This window comes from Conger conger, chromosome 2 (assembly GCF_963514075.1).
Source record: "Conger conger chromosome 2, fConCon1.1, whole genome shotgun sequence".
NCBI lineage: Eukaryota > Metazoa > Chordata > Actinopteri > Anguilliformes > Congridae > Conger > Conger conger.
In genome coordinates, this window is record NC_083761.1 from 5,920,840 (window position 1) to 5,939,728 (window position 18,889).

Sequence of the window (18,889 nt, forward strand, 5' to 3'; positions counted from 1 at the left end):
GTTTCTGCGAGGGCGATACCAGCGCGTCTCGCTGCCAGAAATGTTGTCGCAGGAATTTGCTGACTCATAATGCGACTCACAGTTGCGTTAGCGGTTAAGGGACGGCCGATGTAAACATTCTCATGACGAATCTCTCTGATAGGTGCTCCCGACAGCCCTGCCGAACAGTCATGGTGAAATATCTCCAGCCGTGTTCACAGAGGTGGTAGCTGAGTGTCCGGCTCTGCTGCTGATCAATCTGGGGCTCATTTCCCCCCACAGTGCTGCTGATCAATCTGGGGCTCATTTCCCCCACAGTGCCACTTAGTCACTTAGTGTACATGTGCACATCCTGTTCTTCTGGAGCCTGAGGAGCAGGTACAGTGTGTATGTGTGTGTGTTAGTGTGTGTGTGTGTGTTAATGTGTGTGTGTGTTTGTGTATGTGTGTTAGTGTGTGCGTGTGTGTTAGTGTGTGCTTATGTGTGTTAGTGTGTGTGTGCTTATGTGTGTTAGTGTGTGTGTGTGTGCTTATGTGTGTTAGTGTGTGTGTGCGTGTTAATGTGTGTGTGCTTGTGTATGTGTGTTAGTGTGTGCGTGTGTGTTAGTGTGTGTGTGTGAGTGTGTGTATTAGTGTGTGTGTGTTAGTATGTGTGTGTGGTGTGTGTGTATGAAGTGTGTATGTGTGTGTGTTTGCGTGTGTGAGAATGTGTGTGTGTATTAGTGTGTGTGAGTGTGTGTGTGTTAGTATGTGTGTGTGGTGTGTGTGTATGAAGTGTGTATGTGTGTGTGTTTGCGTGTGTGGTGTGTGTGTGTGTGTGTGTGTATTAGTGTGTGTGTGTGACAGGGCCTAATACCAGTGGTATAAACCATAAAAAAGAGGCAAGCACCCCACATTGCATAATAAGTACATACACCCAGATACATATTAAAATGTATATACTTGAAATAGTGCCCTACATCCTGGAGGAAAGACGTGGTGTTGGAGATTTGGATGAGCCAGAAATATAGTACTCCCTCGGCTCAAAGTGTTGATACCTGCAGTAACGTTCGTAAAACCAGCTGCGGCGGAGTGAGAGAAGTGGGGTTTCGAGCGCTGAGAGCGAAATCGATGTCACGTTTAAGATCAATGCGCTAATTTTAGTCAAGGCAGGAGAGGAGGAATCGCACGGTCACACTCGCGGCTCCGGTGTGAAATCTGCATTATCATATCGCACCGTATAGCAGCGACACGACCTGCCCTCTCTTCGTACTGATCTCATGTTAACATCTCTCCATTTAAGACACTGTTATACCAGCGTGATGTGCAATCCGTATGTACCGCTGTATATTTTCCCAGGCAGTTCGGGTTGAGTATCTTGACTTACAGAGGCAGATCTACACCTGGGAATGAAGTCCGAAACCTTTGAGCCACAAGCCCCAGTTCTCTAATCGCGATACCACACCACCATTTTAAAGACGTTTCGAACAATGGGAAAGCCATATCTGAATCGTTTTTTTTCTTCTTCTATTGTTCCAATATTTTTATTTATATGACAGATATTGCAGCAATCTATGAGCAGACGTTGATTATTGCGGCTCTAATACATATATGATAAATGGGCAGCGTTTTTATAGTGCCTTTGTCCAAAGCCCTTCACAATTGATACCTCTCATTCACCCAATCACGCATAGACTCACACCCACACACCAAAATGCATTACTGCGAAATGCATGCATCACATTTTCCACGCGTCTATTAAATATAGCAGAATATTGAATATTTACATGAAATGGTAAAAAGTTTTATGCTGAGATTTCACATGTTGGACTCATCCCTGGCCTGGTGCATATAAGGAACCGGGGAGGGTCGATCCAAGGAGACTCGCAGCTTCCCAAAGTGGTCTGGATGAAAGTAACTTTTGTGAACGTAACAAAACGCCAACCTCTCGATAAGGGCAGCGCATAAAACGTCCTGTCCCGAGCCAACAGCAATTTTCCCCGTGCCTCTTCGGGCGATTGTGTTAATATTTGCGGCATGATGAGAAAAACAAGACGGTATTGATCGTCTGGAGTCGCGGAGCGGATTGTTCTCCTGGCTGGCTAAGCGCCAGACCTAATGGCGCTAGGACGCGCATTGAAGTCTAACCCAGCGGCCCGTCGCTCTTAAGCGTTTAATGTACTTTTAATCTTTTATCGACACAAATGAACCGAAAGCCCTTGTTTATCGGCCGGGGCAGCGTCGCGTTTATCTCTCACGTTAGCTGTATCCGCCGTTAAAAAAAAAACGCTTTTCAGCGCCCGAATGAATCCTCCGCCGATTAATTTCTCCAACAATATCTTTGAATTGCACTGCACCTGACAATACGTGATGTCAGCAATAAAACATCAAATTGCCCTTTTAACAGAGAACGGTTAAAAAAGCATTTGCCTTTATTAAACATCACTCTGAAACAGTCCTGTGTTGCTGGTGGTTTGAAGATAAGAAAGAACTTTAAGCAGTTTCATTAAATTAAATAACAAAAAAACCAATAGGTTGTTTTTATTTCATGTTACGGGATTAAAAAGAAGGGCTAGCTCGTTATCAGCTGCTGATTAACAAGAACAACGTTTTCAAAACAAAAAAAGATCAACAGTTTCAAACTGCTGGAATTACAACATGAACGGTGAACCAGGTTGAGAAAATGAACATATCAGAAAGAATATGGATATTGCATCATGGATACATATGAATCAATCTGCTTGTCTTCCACAGCCATAATCCTTATGATAACACGAAGGACTGCAGATAATAAATATCATAAACAGTTCCCAGATATATATTGAATAGATTTTTGCTCCCACAGAAAAGAACCATCTTTCCACTTGTATCTTGGAAGGCCAGAATGAAAATGACCGACCTCTCACGGATTTAAAGCGGATTTAAATCTACGCATTTCAAAGCTGTTAAGCAGAGTTAATGGAATTCATCCTCAATATGCGCATGTTAACTTTCCAGGTGTTCTATAGTCTAGCCGAAGGTAGAGTTGCCTTTAGATTTAAGGCAGCGCAATCTAAAACAGCTCATTCTTAATCTTGCAGATTCTGCGGCGACGTTTGAGTTCAGTGCTCGACTTAAAGCATGAACGGAGACTTCCAAGTCCGAATATTTCAGATGATTTTTTGTGCAGAAAGTTCTAGAAGCCATATTTTGAAAGGATGTCACAAAGAATGGACTGTTTTAAAGAGCATGACCTATACTTTGACTACCTTTGCTACTTAGTAGTGTGGAAAGAAAGGAACCGGAGACTCTGTGCAGACCTGAAACAGATGAAACAGATGCACGCCAATAAAACTGGTCACCCCTCTCATCAGCTGTTCGAGGAACACCCGACCAGCGTCTGAAAGCCACATGTTTTTATGTGAACTCAAATTAATTGTTTCTGCGTGGTTTGCTTCTCAACAGTTTCCTACAGACAACGTCCAGGAGGAACGCTGAACAACCCCACCACACACCGAGAGGGAAGAGAGACAGAAAGAGTGAGAGAGACAGAGAGAGAGAGAGAATGAGAGAGAGAGAGGAGCTATAGTGGCTGGCACCAACTCTTTGACCTTTATCTCTTGAAGGTCACAGCGATTTCTCAGTTTCTCAGACCGCTTTGGATGAAAAGGGAGTTTGAGGAAGCGGTGACATTTCTGCAGTGATTTAGCCACGTTATTGGGGGGTAAAAAAAAACACTAAAAAACACTAAAAACAAAGATTTATTGGTCCCAGGACGGCTGTTGCTGCCGTCAGATTCTTAGCCAGACAAATGTGCTCTGCACGCAGGAAGATAAAAACAGTCAACGGTCTCCTCAAAGGTCAGAGGTCGTCCGTCTAAAACCTCTCCTTCCCAAAAAACTTCTTGAAGACGGACTTGTTCTGTGACTTCGGGGCCTCGCCACAACTCTTGTCCGGGCCCTGCGGAGCCTCCCGCTGCTGGCCAATCAGAGTTGGCGATTCGGCGGTGCTTTCGGGGGGCGGGGCCCCGGACGGCTGGTCTCCGATGAACAGAGTCACTGAGTAGCTGGACCCCCCCTCACGTATCCCATGGGGCAGTGGGGCAGGGGTGATCTTCTGATAGGTGGCTGAAAGAGACGGAGAGAAACGCCGTGCTTAGGGTCCGCAGATCCTATAACCTCACCAGATACACAACTGCGTTCTGCGTTCTTAACAGCCGGGAGCTGAGTATCTGGTGCGCCTACAGGATCTGTGCTTTACCCTCGTAAAAAAAAAAAGCAGAGCGGTGAGAATAAGCGCATTGGGAACATTTTGCCAGCGGACATGTCCGCACACAAAAGCCCTCTGTTCCCCCGAGGTGTGAATCAAAGATAGTTTTAAACTCAGGCGGGGGTTTATAATGGAGTATGGATTTTTACAGGAACACTGACACTCTGATAACAGAGGGCCTTGTCCTCTCCCCGAGAACGTTCGCCATTGTTCGACTTTGGAGATCATTTCCCTACGATAAACATTTCTATTAGAAATGCAATTGACCTTTCTACTTGTGAGGAACAAAACAAGAAAAAGTAACTGAAGATAATTAAAAGTATATTTCGTTAAAGTTCTGCAGAATGTTCCTGTACCTTATTTCACAGAGGGTGACTTGGCTGAAAAAGGACTGACACAACTCCACGTACAGCAACAGACAGCTCTTACCCCTGGAAAGCCACAGGGCTGGCTGTTTTGTCTTGTCACTTACCCCTTAAAACAGTTAATTACAAGTGGTTCTTTGGGTCTGACCTGGTAGCTGATTTTGGATGGATTAATGTTTTTATTTGACCAGGAAGGTCGATGTAGAGATTATCGGAGTACACACTCGGGGTTGGAAGGTCACCTGAGGTAAAGGAGTGGGACCGCTGCTTGTTGCCGGGATACTCCTGGCTGTTGGAGAAGGAGAGGCAGGGCGGGGGGTCCTGGGGTTTTGGGGGTGACCGCCCGGGGTGACCCCCTGCAGAGGGGCACGGAGAAGAGGCGAAGAGTGGGGGTCAAAGGTCAGGGGGCAAATTAAACTTTGCGGAACTGCTCCAAATTCAAATCTCATCAACAACGGGGACTAGATTGTGGATTGAACTCAATTGAATGTGGTTAAAAATGATTGTATTGTATACGATTACAGGGAAGTGTGTTGGAAATACAAAAAAAACAAAAACATAAATACATAAATAAATAAAATGGTGATTAAAGAATTGTGTTTCACAGTTACCACATACATTAACGGGCATACATTGTCAGGCAGAAAGGCAGCCGACCTTTCTGCCTTTAGTTAGGCTGTGTTCAAAACTGCATACTATTCATACTAAGTCAATGAAAATCAGCCTGACATTTAGTATGAGTAGTATGCTAGTATGCATAGTATGCTGCCTTAGTCTGATGTTGTACCCATCACTGGTATGTCCCTAACCTGTATCTGAAGACAAGGGTGATGGACTGTCCTCCAAGATCCCACAATGCCGCTGTGAACCATGGGGGGCGTCGCCCGTCAGGACGATGAGCTCCTTGGCTCTGGCACCACAGGAATGAAAGGCGCCCGAGTGAGAGGAAGTGATGTCATCCCCAGCTGTGCAGTGGCTTGTGGGACTTTGAGTTCTGAGGAGAGGGACAAAGACGAGGAGTGTGTGTGAGGACACAATGTGGGAGAAATGGCAAAACTTCCAGGCTTTCGATTGTTTCTATTATAAATCCAGGAAAGACACAGTCTGCCTGTGTTTGTGTTTGCATATGTTTGTGTGTGTGTGTGTGTGTTTATGTGTGAATCACTGTGTGAGACAGTGAGTGTGTGAGCATTCAAAAGTCTATTCTTCTTTGCTGGAAAAAGTGGAAAAAGTGAAGAAAAAAAAAAATCCCCCATTATTAAACAGACAGACCTCTTCTTCCCTCTTGTGGCCATGCAGTGAACTGCAACCTATATCGATTACCGCCAAGCTTCACCTGAAGCAGCCTTTTTCATTCAACCCATTAAACTCCAAAACGGGCGGGACATCAAGCAGATTCATGACATAATAACGAAAAAGTAATACTGCTTTAAATTGGGTGCGTTTGTCGAATCAATTTATTGAATAAACACAACAACAAACTATCCAAAAAGTATATAAGATGTCATTACATGAGTCTGGCATTGTCTCACACCGCATGACTGTCTGTATAATTTAGCAGTTAATCTTATGACGTCATATGCCCTTTGTTGCCGGACAGAACAGGAGAAATAGATTAATAATGTTGTTGAGGCAGTGCGGGGGGGGAGGTCTGAGAGAGGGGCATTCTACTATATGTGTGTGTGTGTGGCTGTCTGTGTGCGTGTTTGTGTGTGTGAAACTGTGTGTGTACTTGCATGTGTGTGTATGTGTGTATATATGATCGTGAGTATGTGTGTTTGTGTGTGTGTGTGTGTGTGTCTGTGTGTGTGTGTGTGTATGTGTGTGTGTGTGTGTGTGTGTGTATGTGTATGTGTGTATGTGTGTGTGTGTGTGTGTGTGTATGTGTGTGTGTATGTGTGTATGTGTGTATATATGATCGTGAGTATGTGTGTGTGTGTGTATGTGTGTGTGTGTGTGTGTGTGTGTGTATGTGTGTATATATGATTGTGAGTATGCGTGTGTGTGTGTGTGTGTGCATGTGTGTGTGTGAGGATAGCACTTACGAGGTGAGGGATTCAGAGAGGTGACCAGAGGAGTCCATCTCACTCGAACCTGCAGGTGAAACACACACATTAATATGCGCACACATACACACACACACACACACACACACACACACAGGAACACATGCACATACACACACAGGAATGCATACACACACACACACACAGGAACACATGCACATACACACGCATGTATTCACACACACACACACACACAGCTGCTTCCCAAGAACATTTCTCTGATACAGCCAAAGCTAATTAAAAGACTAATTGGAACGCCCTGTCAAAGATGATTTGGGCCGGGAGACATCACCATGGCAGCCAGTAATGTCCACGGATGATCTTCCCATCCGACCCGGGTCAAATACGGAATTGTTTTGGATGAAAATACTTCTCTAAGCTTTACTGAGCTTGTCTGGTGTATTGGAACCAATTAAATACTTCCCCTACCCCACCGACTGGTCCTCTTGGCTAAAAAGATTACATTACAGTTACTTAGCTCATGCTTTTATCCAAAGGGACTTGCAGTTGATTAGACTAAGCAGGGGTCAATTCCTCCTGGAGCACTGTGGCCTTAAGGACCTTGCTCAAGGGCCCAACGGCTGTATTGTGGCTACACTGATGCTTGAACCACCAACCTTCCAGGTCCCAGTCAGGCACCATAGTCAGCAGGCTCCAGGCTGCCCCAGACTGCGTGGAGCAGCCTATGGCCCCAGAAACACCTAACTGACCCTGGTGTGCTTCAGGAGGTCTGTACCTGCGTTAGCCTGGATCCTCAGCATCCACTCCTCCATCAGAGAGCTGGATGAGGCACTGAGGAGATACTGTGAGCCCTCAGCCAGTCTGGAGGTACAGGGGGAGAGATTTAGAGAGAGAGAGAGTGGGGGGTCAAATACAGTCAAATACACCAAGAAGCTCCAACTACATGGTCAAATACACCAAGTAGCTCCAACTACATGGTCAAATACACCAAGTAGCTCCAACTACATGGTAAAATACACCAAGTAGCTCCAACTACATGGTCAAATACACCAAGTAGCTCCAACTACATGGTCAAATACACCAAGTAGCGACATCTACATGGTCAAATACACCAAGGAGCTAACTAGGTACAAAAAATGCCTAAAAAGGTACAACTGCTTGTCGCTGGGGCAGTACCCTACACAGTCAGCACATGAAACTGTACTCCAGCAATATATGATCAATTAGTACCTTTTTGCTTGGGAGACGTCACTCATTTGTACCCAAAGAGAAGATTACTGTACTTTCAGGGAGAGGGGAAATTTGATCCCCTGTCACTGTATTTCTGAGAGTGTGTGCGACCCGCTAACGCGGACGGTTTGGCCCGGGGTCTGGCTCACTCACCGCAGGCAGAAGCAGCGGGGCCTCTCTCCGCAGTCAGGGGCCCCAGTGCACCGGGCCCCGGTCAGGTCCAGACTCAGCACAGACTCCCGGCTCTGAGAGACACAGCGCAGGGCCACGTTAGCAGGCCGTGAGGCTGCGACCTCCTCAATATCACGACACGAGAGCCACCACGTGACGAAATACACGACACGTCACGACACGAGGGTCACGGGTACAGCACAGTGTCGGGATACAAGTGCTCCGCATCACCGTGGTTACCTTCGGACGGTCTTCCCCGTCCTTGTAGAAGCGTAGCGAGTGCTTGAGCAGGAGGGCGTGGCCTGCCAGCCAGGCTTGACAGGGGGCCTGTGGGAGAAACGTGTCACACGTTACCCAGCGTGCCTTGCAACGCTGCGTTACACACTCTCTGTCCGCGTAGCCGGCGTCCCGCCAACACACACAGTGCAGAGACTGAACCACTGCTTTGACCCAAACCCAGCCCTCTCCTCCTGAGCAGAAATACAGAAGTAGGAGCAGCACTCACCTCATATACTAGAATAAGAGCGTCTGCCAAATGCCATTAATGTAATATACTCTCAGCATAGTCATAAATGTATGATTCTTCAGAAGAAGACCAGAGACTCATGTCCCATGAATAAGAAAATGTTGCCAAAAATATTGAAACCAAATGCTTTTTCTACCCCTCTCCCATTCCACCTCTCTCCAAGCTTCTCCCCCTCTTCTCTCTCTCTCTCTCTCTCTCTCTCTCTCTCTCTCTCTCTCTCTCTCACCTTATTTCCCTTCTCGAGCAGGTGTTTTCTCTCCAGAGATCCTTCCATTGGCTGGTTCCCGTTCTACAAAAGCACACACAAGCACACACACAGAGTATATTTATCAGAGGTGTCTGTGATAACACCTAGCAACCAAATCTTCGGAATGTAGAACGGCGTCAAATGCAGTGTTAACACACACCGGTTTTGTCTGTATGTTTAACTCAGGAGCACTGCGTTATTTCAGTAAGACAGAGTATGCAGAAAAAACCCTCTCCAAAAAGCACATTTGTGAATGCATTCACTCTCACATGTGTACACACACACACATACGCAGTCACACACGTCACACACACATGCAAGTACATGAACTCACAAACGCACATACAGGCATGCACTCTCTCTCACACACACACACACACGCACACACACACACACACAGGAGCTCCGTTTGAGAATTACCGTAGAGCTGCAGTGCCCTCTAGTGGTACTTTCATGTCCCTGCAGCCATATGTCGCCACTGGATGCGCAGAAGCCGATTGGATGCTGAGCCTTCTCTCCCGCCCCCATGCAAACTGGTAGCCAGCTCACGGATTGGACCTGTGGGACATCAGTCAAGTTCATTCACATTCACCCCTGCCATAAAATGCAAGCAGAATGCAAAAGGACTGAGGAGATGCAGCAGGGGCTGGCCCTCATCCTGGAGAGCCACATAGTGTGCTGGCTTTCAGCGTTACTCAGCACTTCATTGATCAATGAGAGCGGTTGGCTACACACTTAACTCACATCACCATGTCTAAATCCGTGGTCGATTTTAAGGTGAAAAACAAAAACCAGCACCCCCCTGCGGCTCTGCGGGACCGGAGCTGCCGGCCCCCCGGAGAGGTGTGTGAACGGGGCTCTGAGAGAGCGCCACCATGTCAGCCAGGCCTCACCTTCGCACACACCTCCCCGTCTGCGGCCCCCGGCTCTCCCTCCAAACCGGCCCCTCCGTCGCGGGCGGCGTGTTCTCCCGGACGTTCCGCACCGGACGGGTTGGGCGGAACCGGGACGGCCGCCGCCGGGGTCTCCGGATCGCTCCGTTCGCCGGGCCGCTGTTCCGGGACGCTCCTGCAGGCGGCGCTGTCGTACCCGAACAGGGCCTTCACTTCGGCGGGGAGCCTGAACTTGGCCACCAGGAGGTTAGCGTTAGCGGCGGCGGCGGCGTTAGCGCCATCCAGGGCGGCGTAGAGCACGTTCTGAGCCTGAGGGGGGGGCGCGGGCGGGGAGGGGGACGATCCCCTGGGGGGCGCCGCAGTGGCCGCGGCCTCCGCCTCCGCCTCGCCCTGATTGGTCGGCTGACAGGCCTGCCCGTAGCCATTGGTCTGGTTCCAGATGTCCTCCAGCTCCTCCTCCTCCTCCTCGAACTGCCGGTGGTCGGGGCGGACGGCGTCCGTCGCCGTGGACGCCGCGGCCCCGCCCTTCCTGCCGCGGGGCGCCGGCTCCGCCCGCTCCAGCGACAGCACCGTTCCCACGGTCCTCCGGGGCGGGGGGCCGCCGGGGGCCGCCGCTTCGACCCCTCCCGCACCGCAGAGCCGGCCGTGTCCGGACCCCGAAGGGGCCGCACCCGCGGAACGCTCCGGACCGATCGCGCGGCCCGCGGGGGCCGTGACAGAGTGAGAGGCTGCGCCCTGATTGGCTGACGGGTCTCCTTTGTGAGCGTTCTGCCTCCTCATTGGAGGGTGGTATATGTGCCCGCCCAAGTCCTGTATCCGAGTGTGAACGCTCGGGCATACGTGCGTGATTGACAGCGAGGCGTTACCATGGGAACAGGCAACGGTTCTGCAACCGTCCTTCTGTTTGGGCGGGCTGGCCTTCTGACTGTCGCCACAGCGATCCCCGCTCGGGATTGGCGGGACGGCATTCTGGGTGACGTCCTCGTTGTGACTGTGAATACCTGAGTGGGCCCTCGTCTGAGGAACTAATAGGTCATCGTTTGGCAGGGTCTGTTTGGGGTTCAGGGAGACGGCCTCCCGATTGGCTGAAACCGAAGACGCCTGCAGGTCGAACCTGCGTGACGCAACGCAGTCTGATTGGACGGTGGTTTGACCTTTGACCTCAGTTGGGCTGAGTTTGATGGTTCCCGCACTTTTCACTGGTGAGCGAATCTGATTGGAGGAGCTTGTGGCCGGCTTTTGATTGACGGGTGAACATCGGCCAGTCGGAGCAGGGCGGTCCGTCCCTGCTGGTCCCGGGGGACTGATGGTGATGACGTCATGGATGCTGGGGATGAGGCTCAGGTCTTTGGGCAGGTCGAAGCTCAACACCGACCCCAGAGACAGGTGCCTGCAGTGGTTATTCACCAGCCCGGCTGAGGCCAATCTGCCCGGCAACACGGCATGGGAGAACTGCGATTGGCTGACACATCGCCTGCCCGCATTCTCCACCAGTGGTCTTTTGGCGAGGGCTAGGGGCTCCGCGGCGGTCGAACGGACCGACGAGGTACACCTCTTCTTCCTCTCCTGCAGGGGCCAGGTGCTGGTTCCCAGGGCGACCGGATCGCGGGACGGGGCGGGAACTTCCTGCTGCACCACTCCCATGATCCTCTGGGCCACCACCCTCTTCCTGTTTTTGCTCCGGCCCTTCTGACCGCTGGAGGTGCTGCAGCAGGGGGTGGAGCTAAAAGTGAAGCATGGGGCGGAGCTTGCGGTAGAGGAGGGGCCACTGCTGATAGTTGAGCAGGGGGCGAAGTTTATTGTATAGGAAGGGGCGGGGCTTACGGTGGCACAGGGGGTGGGGCTTATGGTACAGGAGGAGGGGCCAGTTTGGCAGGGGGTGGAGCTAATGGTGGGGCAGGGGGCGGGGCTTATGGTCAGGCAGGGGGCGGGGCCTTTCTTGGGCAGAGTATGGAAGGCCACACTGCTGACTTGCGGAGGGGACGTGGAGGAGGAGGAGGAGGAGGAGGAGGAAGAGGAGGAGGAAGGGGAGGAGACTGAACAGGGGGCGGAGGTCTGGGCGGGTTCCTGAGCCGGGCGGAGGTCCACAGGTGCCACGGTGGTATGGCTGTCTTTAACACGCAGGTAGGTGCTCACCTGAAACAACACAAGGAGAAAGAGGGCTGAGGAACAAAATGGATACTTGCACGGGCATCTTACTTCACTGTGAACTTTCTGATATAAAACACTCGAGACTCTAACATATACTTCATTAAACCCTGTGCGGCAATTTGTCTGCATTTTACCCATCCTAGTTAGTGAGGAGCAGTGGGCAGCCACAGCGCAGCACCCAGAAAGCAACTCCCACGTGAACACGGGGAGAACAGGCTAAACTCCACACAGAGAGCATCAGGCTGGCCAGGATTCAAGCCCAGAGCATCCTTCCTAACCGCTACGCCAGTGTGGCGCCCAGCATTACTCACGGTCACCCGAAAATCTCCACGTTTATGACCGCGGTCCAATTTTCACCGGAGGGGAGCCAGACAATGCATGTATTGTATGGCTATACTTATGACTTCATTATTTATCATGACATCATTGAAAAAACCTATCATGACATCATGACATTAATGATGGAAAAACAAACAGCCCCCGACCTCGCAGCGTGGCATACCGGGATCTTTGTAGCGCAAAAACTGAAAACAGACGACAGAAAGCCAGCGCTGGAACAGTGGTGCACCAGACGTGACTTTCCATTGCCGTCTCCAGAGTACAGTATGTCAGGGTGGGTTTTTTTTTTTCAGTGGCTAACATGAGCCAGACTGACGTCAGGTAAATATGAATTCAGTGCTCACAGACTCGACGAAAATGTGCTTATTAACAACAGCAAACGAGTGGGGGGGGTTACTGTTGGAGCCAGGTACCACTGTTCTCATCAACAAACACCCCCCACACACACACACAAACACACACTCCCCCCCCCCAAAAAAAGATGAAAACCACATGCCGTTGGAAAGTGTATTCTTTCACAGCTGTGCCGGTGTGACCCCTGACCCCATGACTAATCCTGTGTTGCCACTTTCATAAATCACACGCTTGGCGGTTCTGGGGGCCGTTTTGTGGGCGAGTTCGCGGAACACGCTTCCTGTAGCGCTCACGCACAGGCACAGGGCCTGGGTGACCTCCGACCCCTGCCGGGGGGGCGTGGCCTCTCAGAGCGGCCGGTCGCCGTGGGAAACGGGGAAAGAGTGAGGTCATAATCGGACTCGATGACACAACGGCAGAGGAGAAGGCTGACGTCAGCGTCGCGGTTATGTAAGAGCCCTGATCGTTTCCTCCCCCCCCCCCCCCCGATCCCCAAAACCAACCACTCCAGAGGTGCCGAATTCTGGCTGGCCCCTAGCCAGACGTCTGCCTCAGTGCTCTTGGCTCGATCAGCGCCTGATATGCAGTTAGCCAAAATAATGACCCTGGTTTCTCTTTCATTCGCTGTACGCTTAATGTGTACTCTCTGAGTACATATTAAAAGAACATACATACAGTACAATGAGGTCATACAGTAATTCACTTCATGTCATATTAAATGGCATGTAGTGCAAAGCATATCAACCTCTCCTCTGCTACATACTGCATGTATTTTTTTCTTATAATGACTTATAAAAACATAATTGTAATATATACATCCATGACATACAGCATATGGCAGTAAATAATTAGTATATCTATTGAAATTGTTTAGGATTTTTATTTGGATTGGTTGTTATAGAAGGCAAAACACTATTCGGGGATAACCACAAACCTGTTATCGCTATTATTATGAACACATACAATCTGGCATGTTTTAGTAAACGATCTCCTCTACTAAAAACCAGACTTTTATTTTTTTATGTTGGGTTTGCTCTATGGGCCTTCTGACCTAATAAATTGCGTAAATTTACACTTGCCAGGTCCGTTGCATCATGGAAGCTAAAACCGTGGGTTTTTAAAAACGACATTTGCTTTCCATTACACACTCAAACCTGTTTGAAATCTCTCTTTGTTGAATTTAAAGTCTCCTCCGACCGTGTTGTGACCAGAATTCTAACGGTTTCTTAGTTTATCCTCACTTCTCGAGTGCGGCGTCTTTGCGCGCTGCCTGGCGTTCGTCGTCCGTGCTTATAAGGTCGCCTCTTAGCTCTCAGACTGATGTCAGCGCGAAGGGGAAAAATTGTTATGTTTTAACTGTATATATAATATGTTTATGTTTTAACTGCACTTAGGGGCATAAGGATTTATGAAAGGATCTTTTCCTACAAATCGACTCTATTAATCTTCGTGTTTTCGTAACATTTAATCCTTAAAAGGTAATCAAAACAAAGTGCTTTTCGAAAACTACCGAACTCAGGAAGACTGTCAAATCGAAAACACGCGCGCTCCACTGTGAAACGTCAAGCGCTCGTTTATTAGAACAAGGTTCACGACGAGACTAAACGGCGAAACCGAGCGCTACGTCTGGGACATTTTTTTTTTGTGCCACTCAACACACAATTTCTGCTTTCTTCTTTGCTACACTAGTTAACCCCGATCCCCGAACAAAGTCGATGCGTAAATCTGTACCGAGAACCCGGGAATAATCTCAAATTGCACAACGTCCTGCAAGAGGGGATTTTAAAAAGAGCCTTGCAGAATCAACCCAAAGTGGAGCCAGCCATCTGCGTTTGTAATTTGCAGTTTGCCAGGGGGTGGGAGCGGTGGTTTTAATTTGTCCTTTAAAAAAAAAAAGACAACATCATTTCGTGTCACCGAGTTCAAGGACGGAGGCGGTGGACAGATTCGTTTGGGACGGAGATTGAGTGGACAGAGGAATCTTGGACCGGAGCACTCGAATGCTGGCCGTTTGCCTAATGGCCACCTAATCATCCCCCAGTGTAACTACCTCAGTAATCCTCTCCATCTCCGTCTCAATGAATGTGTCTACTCATGTATTATATTTACTATATTTTACTTATATAAGCTCAGTGAGCACATTATTAGGTAGACCTTTACATCAGTGGTATGCAGAAGAGCATCTCTGAACACACAACACGTCAAAACCTCTATGTAGACAGGTTCCAGCAGCTAAAGTCTTTACTTAAAAATAAATCAAATAGCAAATAAAATGCTCACTGAGTGTATATTACAATTTATCAACTCTGACCTACAGTATACATCAACAAAACCTACCACCAATGCAAAGCAGGTTCAACCACCTCAGTATGAAATGCATATAAATGTACCATTGTTTCATAGACTATTATACAATATACTGTAACACATTGGATGCTCAAAAGCCTTTGATAAGCTGATATCTCTTCTGGATTTTACGGGGCGTCTGGGATTGTGTGACAACGGCGCACTCAGTGGAAACAGGCCTGGCGTGCTCAGTGGAAACAGGCCTGGTGCTCAGTGGAAACAGGCCTGGTGCACAGTGGAAACCAAGGAGGTGCAGCACTTCTGGGCCGTTAGGAAATCCCGGTGGCAGCCTCTTACACCGTGTAAAAATAATTTTAAAAAACGCAGAAAGAGCAGAGCAGCATGCCGCTATATCGCTCCCAGGTCGTCCATTTAATCAAACCTGTGAGCAGCGACAATATTTCTGCCGTTTTGTCTTTGTTGGGCGCAGACCTGAGTCGAGTACGTAATTGTTTCGGATTCCAATACTTTTCTACACTTTACCGAGCTTGTCTGGTGTATTGGAACGGGTCCTCTTGGTCGGCTCAACTGCACCAGGCAAGACCAAGCAAGCAAGGAAAAGTATTTGGAATCCAAAACAATTACGTGTTCTACCCAGGTCTGGAATATTCTTTTTGTCACCGAGTCTCTGCACCAAATGGTGGATGTGTGCACACTGCTGAAATGGTCAGAAGTGTTTGAGTGGATTTTGAGTGAGTGATGTCATTTCCTGTGAGTGATGTCATTTCCTGTGATGGGAGGCCACTCACCCTGTGCACGGGTTCAGGGGTGTCGGCGTCCTCCTCTGGTTTCTGCACCTGCAGGAGGCTGTCCCCGGCCGTCCCGAAACTGAGGATGAGGTTCACCGTACCCCCCAGAGACGGGGCTCCAGGCTCCTTCAGGACCAAGAACGGGGGCTCCCTTGATTCCGGGGGTCCTGTGGGTGACCCCGATCCACTATCCTTCTGCCCCGTCCCGACGTGACCCGCCCCTGAAGGCTGCCTGTCCTGCAGGTCGTCATGGCAACTGGTCGTTGAGGTCAGCTGACCATCTGATGGTTGCTGTGACTGTGGAGATCCATCCTGTACAGGAGAAAATACAGGAAGCAAGTGAGATTTTTCTCTCACATTACATTAGGCTGACGCTTTTATCCGAAGCAACTAACAGTTGATTAGACTAAGCAGGAGACAATCCTCCCTTGGAGCAATGCAGGGTTAAGCCTTGCTCAAGGACCCAAAGGCTGTGCAGATTTTATTGTGGCTACACCGGCCTTGCGGGTCCCAGTCATGTACCTTAACCACTACGCTACAGGTGTCCTACTTGGTAATCTAACCTTCAACCTTCTCAGGCTACAAGCTGTGACCATGAACAATGATGAAGTGCCATTTTTCCTACCTGCTGTTCCGTTGCCGTGGGAACTGTGGCCTCTGAGCTGACGACGTCGTCTCCTTTCCTCTTTCCACAGCTCTGCTGGTGTTTCTGAGCCCTCCAGTGCACCAGGATCCATCCCAGCATGCTCTGCAGCTCCTCCGTCCTCTCCTTGATCTGAGCATAAAAATGCGCACGCTTTGTCAGACCATACTTAAAGAGTAATGTGTGCAGTTTGGGGGACCTTACTACAAGAAAGACATAGATCTGCTGATCAGCTGGATAAGGTTCAAAGAAGGGCAACCAGATTGTTCATCCCTTTAATGAATTTAAAGGCCTGAAAATGTACAACAGGCATTTCTTCGGGGCGAGTTTGGTTAGCAGAACGAGGCGTCATAAATGGAAATTAGCAAAAGATAAATTCCGCGCAAACATTAGGGAGTATTGTTTTCACACAAACTGGTCACTGTGTGGAATAGCTTGCCAGGACTAGTAGTGGAGGCAGAAACACAGGGGGTTTTCAAGACCAGGCTTGATACTATTTCGTTTTTTACTCATTTTTACTAAACAGTAGGTACACTTTAGAGGTAGGAAAAGGCAGGCACTGCTGGGTCTGTCCTGGTAATTATGTTGCGTAATGTTAACATCCCTTCGAACCAGCTACCCTTTAAATCGTGTTGGCATTCCAGGCTGCTAAAGGGACTGCCCCACTGTACATCCAGACTTTAATTGCTCCCTTCGCCCCAGCAAGACCACTCCGGCCTGTCAGCCACGGTCGCCTTGTTCTCCCCTCATTATGAACACCGGGGGGGGGGGTAAATGTACATCAAAACCACACCCTGAGGATCCCCCCCCCCCAACACCCCCCCCCCCCCTTACTCCCCCCCCCCCCCCCGTGCTAAAACGGAACAGAACGGAAACTCGCCAGCTCCGCCAAGTGATGCTCCTCCTCCATCAGCTTCTGTCCCGCCGCGGCCAGACTGTCGAAGTCCTCAAACTTCCTCTGGATCTTCAGGTCCAGCTCGGAGGTCACCGGCCCCTCGTCGCCCTTCCCACGACGCTTCGCCCTCTCGGAGAAGATGCAGGACCGCGTGTCCTCCGTCCAAGAACTGCGAGGCGAGGAGTTCGGAGAAAAGAAACAGCCTGTTTCTAAGTAACTGACCGTTACAAAGACCGGAGGGAGGAGGTTTCACGGGTTATATCCCGTAGCCTCGGGGCTGACGTACATGAGGGGGGACCCTGGAAGTTTGGGGGCTGAAGCCCCAGTGTAGCCACAATAAGATCCGCACGACCGCAAGGTTGAATTTTTCCTAAAGTTCAATTGTCAAGGCATTGTTTTGCATTACATGTTTTGTTTAAACATGTTGCTATAAAAAAAAATGAAGAGTCAAATTCTCTCATTTACATCGGCTCTGGATTACATCAGACGGGAAAGGAGCCAAGACGCGGTTGGCCCAACCGAACGGCAGTTAAGTCGAATCGACGTGGCATTTCTCGAGGCCATCTACTGCCGCGTGTGGAGAAGAAAAAAAAAAAAAAAAACATATCAAAAGACAAAATGAGGGCGGATCCCATTCTTCTTTGTAATACAGAAGTCATGGTCTCCTCTAAGGCGTATCACGTTCTCTGGGATTATGGGTAACAGGTTTACAGCAGAATGAGATCACGTTGTGGGGGTGGGAGGGGGGCACACATTTTCCACAGGGTTAGAACATCGGTACTTCACGGAGTCAGGCTTACATCATCCGACCTGGGCCGTACGCTTTATTTGAAGAACTTCACTCATCTGAACACCAGTAAAAAATAAATAAATAAATAAAAATAAAAACAATCCTCCTGATTACCGACAAGAATTTTTCTCTAGAGTTTGCAGAGAGTGGTGCGAAAAACAAAAAAAACAAAAAACTCACAGAGTGTATATGATTTATGAAAGACTTAATAATAGCAAGTGACAGAAAGCCAACAGCAGACGATGGAAAATGGCAAACTGGTGAAACAGTCTCTCTTGGAACACGTGGCCTTCTATTTACATGTGTTTATGTCACATACAGCTCCTGAGTCTGGTGCAGCTGTGTGCATCTGTATTGTGTGTGTGCACATCTGTGTTTGTGTGTGTGTATGTGTGTGTGTGTGCACATATTTATGTGCATTTGCCAGAGCTGGGTCAAAGACGTAATTGTTTTGAATTCAAATACTTCTCTGTGGTCGATTAATCACGCCTTGTGCAACTGAGCCATCCAAGAGGATCGGAAGGCAAACTGAGCTTGTTTTAATACACCAGACAAGCCCAGTTAAGCATAGAAAAGCCTTTTAATCCAAAACAATTACGTACTTGACCCAGGTTTGGTGTGTATGTGGTATGTGTGTGTGTATATGTATTTATGTGTGTAAGTGTGGGTGTATGTGTGTGCATGCATGCATGCCTGTATACCTGTGTGTGTGTTTGTGTGTTTATATGGTATGTGTATGTGTGTACATGGGTGTGTATGTGTGCGCATGTGTTTGTGTGTGTGTGTGTTTATATGGTATGTGTATGTGTGCGTATGTGTGAGGACATGTGTGTATGTGCGTGTATGCGCGTGTGCGTGCGTGCATGTGCTTGTGTATGTGTGTGTATGTGTGCGTGTGTGTATGTGTGTGTGTGTATGTGTGTATGTGTGTGTGTGTGGGTGTGTATGTGTGTTTGTG

The 18,889-nt window shown here is 48.8% G+C and overlaps 1 protein-coding gene across 1 annotated transcript in view; it reads right to left on the reverse strand.

Annotated features, from left to right (window-relative positions):
- Positions 1-2,458: 2,458 nt before the first annotated feature.
- The window catches only part of LOC133114278 (uncharacterized), a 62,403-nt gene continuing 45,972 nt past the window's right edge, over positions 2,459-18,889 (reverse strand). The window contains exons 22-34 of the mRNA XM_061223521.1: positions 17,127-17,310; positions 16,229-16,378; positions 15,604-15,915; positions 9,665-11,800; positions 9,192-9,329; positions 8,751-8,813; positions 8,239-8,325; positions 7,981-8,072; positions 7,373-7,458; positions 6,616-6,664; positions 5,380-5,564; positions 4,813-4,926; positions 2,459-4,063 (exon numbers count right to left, since the gene is read on the reverse strand). Of these exons, the coding sequence (XP_061079505.1) occupies positions 3,813-4,063; positions 4,813-4,926; positions 5,380-5,564; positions 6,616-6,664; positions 7,373-7,458; positions 7,981-8,072; positions 8,239-8,325; positions 8,751-8,813; positions 9,192-9,329; positions 9,665-11,800; positions 15,604-15,915; positions 16,229-16,378; positions 17,127-17,310 (3,847 nt within the window). The 3' untranslated portion in view covers positions 2,459-3,812. The remainder of the gene's footprint in view (positions 4,064-4,812; positions 4,927-5,379; positions 5,565-6,615; positions 6,665-7,372; positions 7,459-7,980; positions 8,073-8,238; positions 8,326-8,750; positions 8,814-9,191; positions 9,330-9,664; positions 11,801-15,603; positions 15,916-16,228; positions 16,379-17,126; positions 17,311-18,889) is intronic.